This window comes from Corapipo altera, unplaced genomic scaffold, assembly GCF_003945725.1.
Source record: "Corapipo altera isolate COAL_440 unplaced genomic scaffold, ASM394572v1 44, whole genome shotgun sequence".
NCBI lineage: Eukaryota > Metazoa > Chordata > Aves > Passeriformes > Pipridae > Corapipo > Corapipo altera.
The window spans coordinates 19,820,862-19,835,236 of NW_020884880.1; the positions used below are offsets into that span (position 1 = coordinate 19,820,862).

The following is a 14,375-nucleotide window of genomic DNA, read 5'->3' on the forward strand; positions in this document are numbered from 1 at the left end:
TGAGGGCCAGGCTCCATCTGCACAGCGTGCTGTGGTGTTGCAGATGATGAGCCAGCACAACAGCCTTCTGTGTAAGGGAAAAATGGGAACTGTACCCATGTGTCCACCTACTCTGTCCATTACAAGTACCACAACTGCAATTCCCCGTGGGAAGGACAGGAGGGTTTGGCAATACAGTGTAGCAGGAAGCTCCTAAGACTTTTGAAATCAGCCTTTTTACCTCTACCATAGATCGTAATGTGTTCTGCTGCCCAGAGGTTTAGCAGAAGATGCCCTGAGACTTCAAAACTTCTCTGCTTTCCTACCACCTGTAGCCTCTCCGCTAAGAGTGCACCTAAAAAGGCAGACAAGATTGCATTTGCATTAAGCAGATATCACAAGACAGACATTTAGGACTGCTAGTAAGTAAGAAAGGAATGCCTTTGGATAAGCACCACTGATACGTTAAGAATATGATTAATTTTTTTATGACCTCTTGAATTTTTGAGTTTGACATTGAGCGCATTCAGTAGTCTTGCAGATAAACTGAAGTGCCAGGATGTATCTCTATGGAATAGTTAACAGCTTATAGAAATAGCTTAACCATAATGTTATTAGAAAATGTTCTAAAGCTCTGTCCCACCTGTACTGGGTGGACTCCTGAATTTCCGTGTTGGAAACTGGGAGTTTAATAAATAGACCCTTGAAAATAGGGTCAAATGACTCTTTAAGGTGGATGTTCCTTATTACTCTTGTAGTAAGAGAGATAAAGGGAAGAAATATAAATTAAGCTGTTGGAGGGAATATATACCTCCATCAGGACAAATGATTCACCTTCCCCATCGCTATTATGAAGAATGAAGAGCCCTATCATATTTTGAAATAGGTTAATGGTGGTGTGACTTTTGAGGGAGCAGGAGTGGAGAGAAGCGTGTTACTATAAACATACTTTCTTAACTGGCAGAAGGAAGAGGCACAATGGGCTCAGAAACTCCATTCAAACTGCTTAGAAGATGCAATTGCATGGGTTTGTATTGTTGAGGTTCTGTAGCAGAGAGTGGAGACACATTTATGTTTTTCGAAGTCAGAATTGTTCCTACTTATGTATGTTTTAAATGTTGGGGGTTTTTTCACAGAGACTCATTTGTCATGAAAAAGTGCCACAGAAATAATCGTATAATGCTTGAATCACTGCTGTCTCTTTTCAGACCCTGTAAGTTGTAAAAATAATGTTTGTATAAAGCTGAAGTGTTTATGCTCTTTCAGCTCTGTTTCAAGTGAAGTAATGGCAGCTTTCATTGAGCAGATGAGAATACAAAATGAGATGAAGATGCAAGATATGCTTTTCATTGTACAGGTCAGAATTAGTTATGCTAATGTCAGTTCCGAGCCATGAATCATGCTTATTCCAATAAAGTAGGAAAGCTAGTTTTGCTTATCTTGAGAATCAGAGGAGCATTGGTGTACTCAATATTCACTGTATATCTGAAGACACAGGAGGGGTTAAACAGTAAACACAACTTCCACTAAATTTCCAATTTAATGCATTATGCAGGAAAAAAAACCACTAGACCCTGTAGTCATAGTTGAATAAATTGATCTTCATGTTATATCACTTACGATTCTGCAGTGCTGTGTGCTGTTTACCAGCTGTGTTAGGGAGGCTGCGGGTTAAAGTCAGGGAAGATGAAATGGCCATTTAAGAGCCCTATGGGAAGCCATCATTTAGATTTTTTTCAGCCTCTTTGCCCAGAGACAGTATTCTTTTGTTCCACCTACCATAGAGTGCTAAATAGTGGCCAGAAAATGTGGAAGAGAGCTGCAAGTTAAAAATCCACAGGTAAAAATCCATCTCATTATTTGAGGTATCACAGTAATGTTATTTTTATTCCCTGTTTTCAGAATGTGGTCACACTTCTATTGTAAGTACTGAACTAGAGTCTCCTCTGACCTGGACTACTGTCAGTCAGGAGTCCTGGCAGCAAGCTCTGTTCTTAGGCGTGTTTGAGGCAGATCACTGCTGTGCCCTGTACCAGAGAGAAGAGCCCAGCCCATGATTAAAACTGCTAATGATAGCTCATTTTGGAAACAGCAGATAAAAATAGTGTTATTTCAATTATTTAAATACAAAAATTATTTTTATCTTCAAGATCTCCAGCTTAGTATGCTGTTCCCTCTCTGTTTTCTCTGGACGTGTCCCTCCCCCCAGCTCCTGCCAAATTTGATTCTGTTTCTGTGTCAGTGCCTGCAGCAATCCCTAAAGCAAAGTTTTGCCAGTTCCACTTGCTGTTAAAAGTCAGGCACTTCCACTGCAAGTTAAATGAAGTTTTCCAACTCCTGCTCCTTTTCCTTGTGTCTTCTCCCTCTGCACATAGCTTCCCCTGTGCCTTATCTGCTGGTAGGTGGGAAATGGTGGTTTCCCAAATTCAGTGCAGTCCATCAGTGGTCTTCCTGCTGTGAACCAGTTATTTTGCTTTGGCCTTCCTTCAGCTGGGGGTGGCCAAACTGCTGCTGGCTGAGTCTAGCTGGTCAGAAAGGGGTTACCTAGTCTACCCTCTTCTTTCCTAGCAGACTTCTCAGTCATGGCTGCAAAGTATGTCGCAGCTCACACAAACATGAAAAAAGCCTGTGGGCCCTGCCAAATCATTCTTTCCACTCAACTCATAGGGGCTGCTTTGTGATAGGATGGGTTTCAGGGCTGTACGTGCATCTCGTTGCATTCACAGTTGTACTCTTGTCATTTCATAGGTGTTACTTGCGTTTTTTTCATATGATGGGCAAAAGCCATTGTGTGACAGGGAGAAGCAATGACATGCATCTCCTCCAAGTACTTTGCAAAGAAATGTGTTTACAAAAAGGAAATTATTTTTATCAGCCCCAATGTGGTCTGATCATGCACGAAAGCAACACGAAGGTCCCGCTTTGCAAACAAAAGTTCAACTGGTACACTTAAAGGCACATCTGTAAGTACTGGCTGAGGCAACTGTTGTGCTCCCTGGTTATCACTGATCTGTAACTAAAATTGAGGCTGAAAAATTCTGTAAAACAATCTGTAGGAATGTGGTTTTCTGGAGTACTGCCACAGAGATAATTAAATGTCTGATGGGTTAAACATTCATGGAACCTGTTTTCCTCTGATGTATTTTAGTTGTACGTAAAAGATAGCTCTTTGGCTTTACAGAGGCTGTTTCAGCACTGTTGATAATCACTGCTGTTAATCTTAATAGAAACAGTCACAAAATCATGAAAGTCCTGTATCCATGGTAATCCTGCTGGGGTAACTCATAGTTGAGACAAGGGACTGCAGTCCAAAGCAGTGTCAAAGACAGTATGAACTAAGTGAGCCCATACTCACATAGCAAGTATGGGAGTATGTACCAGTGACACTACATTTCAACTCAGATGGCATTAAGCTTAGAACTTGCAGCTGTAACTGAAAAATTGAAAACACATATTTCATAGGGTTACCCCAAAGGTGTTATGATGGGAGTTACTAGGTGATCTGCAGTGTTGCCAGCTCCTGTGATTGTATGATGAGTAATACAATAGCTGACATATTTCTTGAAGATCAACCTCGTGGATTCCAGTGATTTATTTTTCTTTTTATCTTTTCATTTTTTTAGTTAGACAGTAATTCCAACCCTTCTGTTTATGGCCAAAGTTTCAAAAGATGTCTCAAAAAGCACTCTTAGAGTACAGACAGCAACAGCAAGTAAAGGAGAACCCAGCAGTTGTTTTTTGATTGCTCGGGGCTTTTTTGTTGTTTTTTTCCCCTTCCTTTATTTCCATAATCTGTCTGGCTAGTCTTATGATTTTGTAACTCATAATTTTTTTTGTCTTCAAGATTGATCATGGTTCCGTCTTTTCTTCCGTGTATTACAGCACTGTACGTAATCAGTATAATTAAGAATAGCCATCAGGATATATCCAGGTCTTAAAAGCAAAGCTCGGATCATACATTTTCCTTGACTCCTTCACTCCTTCAATTAATTCATCAATATTTTTAAGGCAAAGAATGTACTTTTGAACCATCACCTCTCCACTTTCGTGTGTCTCCATCACTGTCAAAGTTTATTGAGGTTATAGATTGTGTACTGGGGATGGTAGTCAAAATGTAAATCATGCTGTGCTTAGTACTGTTCCTGGCAAAACATGATGTCTTTCTGTTGGATGAGAAGGTAATACAGTTTGGATTTTCTTCATAGCTGCTACTTGCTTTTCAGTCACTGAGATTATGATGTCATGGAGCTGTGGTCTTTGGGAGAACAAGGGCAATCTGCTTCAAGACTCTCTGACAAAGGCATTGTCCTCCTTGCAGATTTCCATGATGTAGTGAAGTCTTAAATTCAAGTCTCTACCATCAGGTGGAATTATTTCACGGCTGCTTAGTTAGCTGAGTTCCCATCCCAATATCTCTCTCAGCAATTTTCTTTTAATTTTTTTTAAGAGATGGGATCTGTCTGCTCAGTAATATTATTTTATAAGTATACATGTGCCAGAGGCACTGGATGAGAGAATAGAAGTGGGATGACAGCATTTTACAAGATAGGAGTAAGAGACATTGGCTGCTGTTTCTGAAATGCATCCTAAGACAGAAAAAGTTTTCCAGTATAGATATTCCCAAAAAGACAGTATCTGGGTTTGGGCTTTATTTAAATGTTGTTAGCTTGTGAGAATTCTGTAATGATACTAAAATATAATAGGAAAGTAAACTATTTCCTTAAGCCTCAATGAAAGTTACATATCCACAAACAACAGAGGCAAAGCAAACAACTTCAAGACAGTCAATAGACTTTGGGTGAGGTGTACTGTTATAATGTCCTGAGAAATCATAAATAAAGATGTGAACCATAGAGCAGAATTGTTGTCCTGCAAGTCTGGCTCCACCACAGTCCATGGAGTAGATATTTCTTATGTGTCCGTTCTAGTGTCTCTTCCATAATATCAAACCCACATGTTGGTTTGCATGTTCCATGCATTTTAACCATGGTGACTGATCTATGCAGAACTGGTTAGCTGAAAGCCTCATAGCCAAGAAACTGCAGTCTTTATTTGAAGCCCTCTCCATGGACAAAGAAGCAAGGAAAGCTGGAATTAAGCTTCCTGTAGATGTCAAAATAAGAAAACTAACATTAGAGAGTAGATGGCAAATTCAAATTTTTGGAGACAAGCACACATTGTAGGATGGCTTCCTTCACATGTGCAAATCAGTGATTTCTGTGTTGGCTTTTCCGTTATATCCACTATTTTTTTAATGCAAAATCAGAGGTTGCTACTGTCCGTGGTGTTTGAGTGACTTTGGTTGTCTTAAGAGGAGAAAATCTTGAGGAGTTTGCTCATGGGGTATGAAGTGAGCAGCAGGATAGTCAAATATTTTGAGAAATGAACATTTAAGTGACTACAAGAAGAAGAGCAGCACTGCTGGTAGTGAGCCACTCCTTGCTTGTGGGCCCCTGGAGGAATGAGTAAATACACTTTCCTAGGGAGGAACTCTACCAACTTGTCATTCTCCAGGCAGGATTTTGTTGATTGGAGATAGGGGTGAGTTCATGTGACTTGGAAGGAGACCAAGTTTTCAGGATTTCTAAATCCTCACTCTAGTGCCAGACTGTGATCAGAAGAGCGATATTGAGGTTCACATCTGACTCCAGATTTCTTCTCAGGCCCTTTGCAGTGTTTGGTTTCAGCATCAGATAGAAAAAGTCAAACTCAACTTTAGTTTAGAACTAGATGGGTTATCACAGTGGGTATGGCCAAGCTGTGGTAATGAAAAACACACCAACACCTGTTAGAGCATTATGTTAATATTAGGAAAAGTAAACTGCAGTCTCACTTTAAATCAAATATTGAAGCATGGAATAAAGTTCGTCCACTTGGGCAGTTTATCCATTACATTGAACTGCCCAGAGGCATGAATAGAGAGGCACTGAACTGTCAGCCTCTGTTACAAGAATTCTGGGGGGAAAATATGGGTGTAGTCAGTTCTGGAAGTCCCAGAACCTCATTAACTTTTGCCAGTAATTTAACCTGATCAGAAATTACTTTGCCCTAAGTGCCCAGGTTTTGCTACTGTTGCTAGTGATTAAATTAAGGCCTACCACACTAAGGTACAAACTTAAGGTTTGAGAGGTTTGTGACCTCACAGTAAATTGCTGATTTCTGGGGGGCTTTTTTTTTTCCTCCTTGGAAGAGGTACAAACATCTTTTCATCCATTTGTTCCAGTGGGTGAGTCTTGGCATAGCCAGAAACAGCATAGTGACAAGCCCTGCCTCTCAACAAATACGATGTACTTGAACCAATTCACCTAAGGACCCACCTTCATGTGACTTTCGGCTCCAGTGCTGCAGGCACTAGAGAGAACTGAGTCATGGTTGTGGCAGAGGCATCCATCACGACACAGCTGCCCAGTGAAGTACAGAACCATGTGAGCTCAGAGCTGAAAGCAGTGTAAATGCAGCAAAAGTCTTTGCAGTTTGAGCAGCAGATGGCATTCCCCTATGCCAGTAGTGAGATACTTGGCATCCTGCCACAGGTTTTCTGTGTAAATTTGGGTGAGTCACTTCATCTCTCCCTCAATTTTGCTCTGTATTGTTCATCCAGGCTTTTAGGACCATAGATTTGTTTCTTCTGGGCAGAGGGATAGTCCTTCACTATCAGGTTGTTTCAATCATTACTGTAGCCTAGATAACTTTGATACAGCTATTAGTTTCTCTTCAGCTTGTGCTGAATAAGAGGTACCATCCAGAAGAGATGACCAGTTTGCCATAATGATGATTATGTTAACACATATTTCATAGAGCGCTAGATTCAAGACCTTTTGAGATCCTACCACACCTACTTCAGTGAGGCTTTGTTCCTCTGCATAGCTTCTGAGAGTTGTTGCAACACATATAATTAAGAACAAGAAATGTTTACCTGGGGCTTAAAATTCTGTGAGACCATAATATAGTACCAGCATTCTCCACCCATCTGAGTGCTCCCAGTGTCATGAATGGAGTGACACACCTCCCTTGTAAGAGGTAGCAATGTTTATTGACATAAACCAGAGTTTTAACAAGGTTTGATAGTAAATGTGACAGTGCTTTAACAAACTTCGATGGCAAAGTACACTTGATTATTTACTGCACAGAGGGCAAGGTGAGACAAAACTGTCAGAGAGACCCTCCAGTTGAGTCATGAGGTTCATAAAGGACCTCCTTGTATTTTAAACCCCTTTCTGAGAGGTTTCTATGTGCGGCTGAATCCAGACACCTAGTTCCAGGCTTCGTCAGTGGTTTATGTCTAAAGGATTATATGTGCACAAGCAATACTTTATCTCACTTAGCTAAGATTTCAAAGTTTCAGTGTGCTTATTCCCAATTCACTTACCGAGTATTTAATGCAATAAGGATTCCCTCAACCTCAGAGAGTAACCTTGAGGGGCTTCCCTATTCAAGGGGAGATCCTGGTGTTCAGCCCACTGCCACACAGGAGAGCTCAGCAGACCCTAGGCTGTTCCCTATTTATGGAGTAAGATGATTGACTTACAATAATAGTTGCAATAATACTTGCATACCAGCTGTATTTTGGTTGGCGCATGCTCAACTAGCCCTCTGCTGTTGAGTAAGTTTTATGGCCCTTAGCTATTGTGTTATTATCTGTCTTCTGAGAGTCCAGCTTAAGCCAGGTGCAGCCATCACAGCCACTGCTGTTAGCTATTGCTTAAGCCAAAAACAGAGTTGGGGGGCGGGGGAAAGTGCACTGCCACACCCAGTGAGCTCACCCTAACCATCCCTTCTGCATAGGACCTTCTTCTATACCATTAAAATAATTGGGAGTTTTGCCATTGATTCCAATGGCAGAGACTTTAGATCAGTACCAGAGCATGCTAGTGATGAGAAAGATGTGTGATTGGATGGAGGGGGAAAACTTTTCTTTCAGTCCCTCACAATGGCTCAGAAATCCATTGAAAATGTTAGCAAGAGGCCTTTTTATTTCATTCTGGAAAAATCAAGTATATTTATTTCCTGTAATAAAATATTCTAATGGTAGTAAAGAGTGAAGTTCTAGAAGGAAAAAAATGATTTCTCAGCTAATTGAGGAGAGAGGGGGAAATTACAAATCCCCGGTTGCCTGTTACTGGTTGACTAGCAACATTTGGCCACAGAAAGCAGTATGAACATAGTTTTAACACGCAGGTGGCTACAAGAGAAGGCCTGTGCTGTATGAAGCCCAGTATCTCCTAAAGTCATCCAACCTACTTTTCAAATTATATTAAAAAATGAGTCAGACTGAAACTGTTGTTGATTGTCTGCTCCACTTCAGATAGTTGCATGTTCATTTTAGCTTTAGAAAGAAGTTTGTGTCAGCATTTTCTCTTCCTTATAGTCACACTGGCTTTTCAAAATGGTTTTGAGCTAAAAGTACATTTCCTGGAATTCATACAGTGGTACAAAAAATACCTCCTTCCTTACTGCTGCCACACTGAAGCACATGGTGAGTACTAAGACTCAGAATCAGTAAACAAGTAATTATTCAATGCCTGGGTGCAGAAATGTAGCTGTTGGGTCAAAGTAGACTTCTACAAGACAGGCTGTCATTGCAAGTTAGTCTGAGTTCAAGTCCCCTTGAGTTAGCCCAGTAGGACTCGTGTAGTAGATTATATGAGAGGCAGAGATGCCCTGTTGCATATCTGGCTTGAGTTTCACCTGCGACCATCTACCTTAAGCTGAAAAGGCAGTTCCAGTTCTGTGTTTTTCTGTGTGAACAGTACTCAGACCAGGGATGACACCTATGTTATGCCTTAGGTTAGTAAAGACAAACTTGCAAAATTCATCACACATCTAATGTGCATTCTCACTAAGATATCCACAGTTACTTTGGCACACAGTGCCAAATTATATAAAATTTACCAATTTTATACATGGAGATATGCTGCCTGTGAATAATGCCAGCACAGAACTATTTCAGTGCAAACTGGTCTTGGAAAAAGTTGATTCTGCAAATTACAAAGCAACTTTTACTCCCTCTGAAGTCAATAGAAGCTTATTTCGCTTTTCAAATTCACTTTAATTAACCTGGTCTTGACACTGTGGCACTTACCTTGTTGTAAAGAAAATTGGTAGCTGTGAAAGATCAAAAATTTTCTAATTTAAGGTGGGAGGAAATGTTAGCTGCTGCTGAAAACCTTATCTTTTTAATAAGCAATAATGCAACCTGATAATTTACTGTTATTGAGTTTCCTTCTCTTTTTTTTTTTTTTCTTAAGCGGAATTTATGTCACCTGTAGACAGAAATAAGGAAAGTGGATTGAAAATGCCAAACCTATGCAAATTTTGTGACATTAAAGTAACAACCTGCTCAAATCAACATCAGTGCAAGAGCAACTGCAACATCACTTCTATCTGTGAGAAAACGAGTGAAGTCTGTGTTGCTATATGGTAAGTTATTTCGTCGTACAGGTGGGGATGGGAGCACACCCTAATTCACCATTACTTAGTACTTTCCTTAATTGCTCTGATATTCAGAATGTTCCTGTTCCCTCACCAGGCTTTGCTCTCTCCTTTCCCACTCATATCTGTGGTCAGCATACTGAGAGTTGTTTGAGGTTAACAATTTTGATATGAAATGTTCTGGGGACTTTTTTCTTCTAAAACAGTTCTGTTGCAGCTTATGCTGTTATTGGAAAAGAGGCATGGTTTTGCTCAAACCAGTAAGCTGCATCCACCCACAGCACTCAGAGTAGAAGCAGATTTGAGACTCAAGAGAGTATTGTGGTGACATTTGCTGAAGAAAGACAATTCTCTCATAGATTTCAAAGTGAACTAAATTATGTAGATAGGAGGAGGTTCTTATGTAGGTGGAACAGGAGGCTTATTGCCGTGTAAATTGCCAGGTAGAAATACTTTCTCTTGATGTTAAACAAAATTCTGTGTATTTAGTTACAAAATTCTGTGTATTTGATGTAGGCATGATGCCTTTTATACAGCCTATGTCTTGATTCAAAGAAATCAAGAGTTTATGAAAATGAGTTGTTTAGGATTTCTTGACTCTAAACTTGTGTTCCAGTCTAAAAACTGAGGTTCTGCCCTTCCATAAATGGGAATCCAGTCCTGCCAAGGAAAACAAGAAACACTCTTAATGAATTCATAACTGGACAAAAGGAACAGAACTGTGTGTTTGCAGCATTGCTGCTGATTTAGGAGAATAATTAGAAGCCCTTACCCAGAGACATAATTAATTCACTTATTGAGGGATTAGTTGTGTCCATTGACTTGAAGAGATGTTCAGCGTAATTGGAAGTAGACATTTGATTTGCAGTTCCAGTGTGCTGTTCTATATTTGTCCTGTGCTTCTTTAATAAGTGATCAGTGTGTAGTATTGCCATAAAAAGGGACTGTAGTGCAATTTAAGATATGTTCCGGGGTTTTCGTGGTCATTTATTCAAAAGGCAAATGAGTTGAGAACTGTATTTAAAGGATTCTTTGCCTTTCAGTCTTTTGTCAATGAAATGATATCTATGGACCAGGACAGAATACAGGAATATGTTTCAGATTGTCAGCTGATAGTGAGGCAACTCTAGCTTGCATCAGTTTTATTATTGGTATTGAGGTGGGGTTTCTTTTCTATTTGTTTAGGTTTTTTTAAAACATAAAGATAACTCCTTCAGTGCAGTGCAGAAATTGTGCTGATAGTAGGCTTAAAAAATAAATAAAAGGCCAACTCAATAGAAATTCCTCAGATTTTGAGGAAATAATTCTCTTTTTATCATAATTTCACACAGATTTTTACTGTCTGCTCAGTGACCACAAAAACCAAAAGTATGTTCCAAAGTTCACAGCAGTTCATTGAACACTAACTTGAATAATTCTGGATGAAATTTCCAAAGGCACTCTTCCGAGTTTTGTGGTAATATGATACAGGAATAGCTGTGCCATTGTACAAATGTAGGAGTCCAGACATAGCCAAATCTGCCCCATTCAGGAAAGACAGAAAAGAATACATGATACTCTTTAAATGCTATTTATGTTTTCAAAAGAGGCAAATTTTGGGCAGGTGCAGTCCTATCTGCCCCCTTTGTAAAATATTCCTTCTTTGATTTCAATTTTCTCCTTTTCATTTTCAGGAGACAGAATGATGAAAATGTGACCTTAGAAACAATTTGCCATGATCCCCAAAAAACACTTTATGGTCACGTTTTGGATGACTACAACTCAAAGAAGTGTTTGATGAGGGAAAAGAAGGAAGATGGAGGATTGATGTTCATGTGTTCCTGTACAAGTGAAGAATGCAATGATATACTCATTTTTACATCAGGTAGGTTTAATAATTTACCTTGCATTCCTACATTCCTTGCAACTGTGTAATACCAATGTACTTTGGACTTGCATTTTGTGGAGGAAAACTTCTAGTGGCAGGAGCTATTTTGGTCTCTTTTGAATCTTCAAAATCTCAACCTTCCTTTTGTGTGTTCAGAGGATATTTCTTTCTGCCGGGCTGTCCTCGTTTTGAAATAAGTCTGATAGTCAGCCCAAGACATTGCACTTGAAGCTGATTAAAGAGGAAAGCAAGACGTTTACATTTGTTCTGTTGACAGACCAAAATGCAACATATACTAATAACATTATAATACCTAAACTAGAGGCAAATGCTGTATTTAAGGTCTTGCCTCTTCTAAAAGGCTGTATTGCCATAGTGTGTCATCTGCATATATAAATGCTACTGATAACTTGATAGAATGTGAAATTTAAGTCAGATTCTCTGTTGTAACTGACCATCTGCCCTTGTTCTGTGGTGGGCATGAAGTAGCTAGAAGGTTCCTTCTCAGGGGGATATGTTACCTCGCTCTTACTATAGCAAAAGGAAGTATATGTGGGTTCAGTTAAACCAGGGAAATCAGACTATAGACCAAATCACAACCTGTCCCCATTCTACTTCAGCCCACTGCAAATATAGTAAAGGCAGTGCAGGTGTGTACGGGGCTGGTGGACCTCATGCTGCACACACGGATGTGCATGGGTCCGCACGCACACACCTTGCTTTATTTTCTCCTACCTGCTGGATCCCATAGTGATGCTTTTACTGAGACAAAGTCAGGTCTCTTGCAGGCAATTTTGAGGCCTTCTGTGGAGAAATTTGTGTGCACCCACTTCTAAAGGGTTGCAGTACACAGAACGCATCCTCATTGCCTGTAAGTTCCTCAGAACAGGATATAATTAGATCCTCGTTACCTGAGATAACAGAGGGTTGGGACACTTTTTCTACTCCTGGAAAACATGGTGTGTGACTGCACTGAGGTGGACAACTGTGTGAGTGACTTCTAGCTCTCACTTCCCAGTCCTCCAAGAAGGCAAACTAGTTTAGGTCACAAAACCACAACAAATTAGCCAAGAGAAAGCTAGCAAGTCTTTTTTTCCCTTGGCCCAGTCTATCCATATCTGGTCCCATATTCCCTTATTCCCTCCTTATTCCCTCCCCAAGCCTGATTTGAAACCAGACAACCTGATTGCTGATCTGTGGTTGTGTGACCAGCCCTTACATGCGTGAGCTTTAAAGAGTTTGGAGTATATACTGGTATTGATGTGAGCACAGGGGGTAGATCCAGGACCTAATTCTAACAGATTGCCATGATTTTTTTTAAGAGAATGTGCTCCCAGTGAATAGATCTTACTCTGTGTTAGCTGTCTAGTGTTTTTGTACAGCATGAACCACACCCTTGTGGATTTTGGCTAATTTGTTATGAATTAGTCATCTTATAGCTGTTTCTCCTGGAGCTGTATAGCTGAAGGCAATCACCGTGATAAATGTGTGTCTTCAGTGTGTATGTTTATGAAAACTGTTCTAGAAATTCAACACCAAGTGCCTTAATTCCCAGCAACTCTGCAGCCCCACTCACATTTCCAGAGTAGCCTAAAAGGAGTAGTATAAATTTAAACCCAGTCTTTTTACCCTAATTCCTTTCACTCCTCTGAGTGGAGCTTTTCCTTCTAGGTCATGTGCTGTAAGCACTCTAGGTGACTCATGAAAACCATGTGCTGCATTCGTATGTATTAAGTGAATAACTACAGACAAAAATTAAAATAATGTAAAACTTCACTTCGTAACATTTCCAGTTCATTCACAAACACAGGCATTAACTCCAGTCAGAAGGGGGGAGAATTGAGGCTTTGTCATTCCTTTTTTTATTGTTGTGGATTAGTGTTTCTTTTAAATGAAAACAGCCCCATTGGGTTGCTTGCCTGGTTAGCCATGGCAGGAAGACAAACGATTTTTACAGTATCAGACATGCGGTTTCCTGTCTGTGTTTAACTTTGAGCAGAACATCACAGCCAGCTGGTCCATGGCTCCTCCAGACAACTAGATAATAGCCTGTAATAATTTTGCCTTTGGAATGACTGTCATCCAAATCTATTCCATACATTGTTCTTGCCTTTTTTTTTTTTTTTACTCTACATTTCTTGTCCACCAGAGCAAGAATTTTTTGCAGTGGTTTTGCATATTCTTTAGTTTTAGAGAGCAGACAAAAGCTACTCTAAAAAAGCCTGATCAAACAGTGATTTTACTCATTTATTAGCAGAAATTGAGATGATAAAAAAGATTGTAATTTTTCACCTGTTAATCACAGCCTTTCAAGCTGTTGCTATAAATGATTAGTTTTCTACCTCTTCTTCCTGCATACACACTTGAGACAGACCTGATTTAATTTGTTTCTGGTTTTTGTGAGGTAAGAAAGAAAATTATGGGTAAGGCAACGAGTTCTAATTTCCACCTGAGGTTAGTCACTATGTTTTAGTGATTCACAGCTGGGCTGTTATTGCTTATGGAAGAATTGGTTTATAACACTGTTGGCTCATATCAGTCTTGAATGTGAAGGGCAAATCTCATGACTCCATTTTTAGACACAAACACCTAAAGGTTTTGGGTACTGGGAGGTGTTGTGACTCACCCAAGTGTGGCTTTAGAAATGTTTGAAATAGTTACATCCAAACCAAATGCCTGTTTGTTGTATGGACTTTCATTTAAATGGCCAGTCTGCAAAATAAGAAAGACGCGGTCCGATATGCACCTAAACATGCCTGTAGTTGTGCTGTATCAGGGAGCTGACCTCGATTCAGATCCCTGGTGGTTCAGGCCACAGGCACCTCATCGAAAATACTATGTGCAGAATCACTCCAAAAAATGTTCTATAGTTCTTGGAGAAATAATATAAAGGAGACAGGTAACCATTGTAAATCTGACTACTGTGTATTTGTTTGTTAATACATCCCCTTTTTGCCAAACAAAATTGTGAATCACTGGCAAGCAGCTTACAGCCCTGTGGTGGAAAAATGCTTCTCACAGCAAAACTCAATGCCAGTGTGTTGTAATTATTATTTATTCAAAAGTTTAATGTCAGTGTTACCCGAAGGCAAAGCCA

General features: G+C 39.9%; 1 protein-coding gene across 1 annotated transcript in view; it reads left to right on the forward strand.

Moving 5' to 3' along the window:
* TGFBR2 (transforming growth factor beta receptor 2) overlaps nucleotides 1-14,375 on the forward strand; it is a 59,650-nt gene that overhangs the window by 18,690 nt on the left and 26,585 nt on the right. The window contains exons 2-3 of the mRNA XM_027639346.1: nucleotides 9,228-9,399; nucleotides 11,085-11,275. Of these exons, the coding sequence (XP_027495147.1) occupies nucleotides 9,228-9,399; nucleotides 11,085-11,275 (363 nt within the window). The remainder of the gene's footprint in view (nucleotides 1-9,227; nucleotides 9,400-11,084; nucleotides 11,276-14,375) is intronic.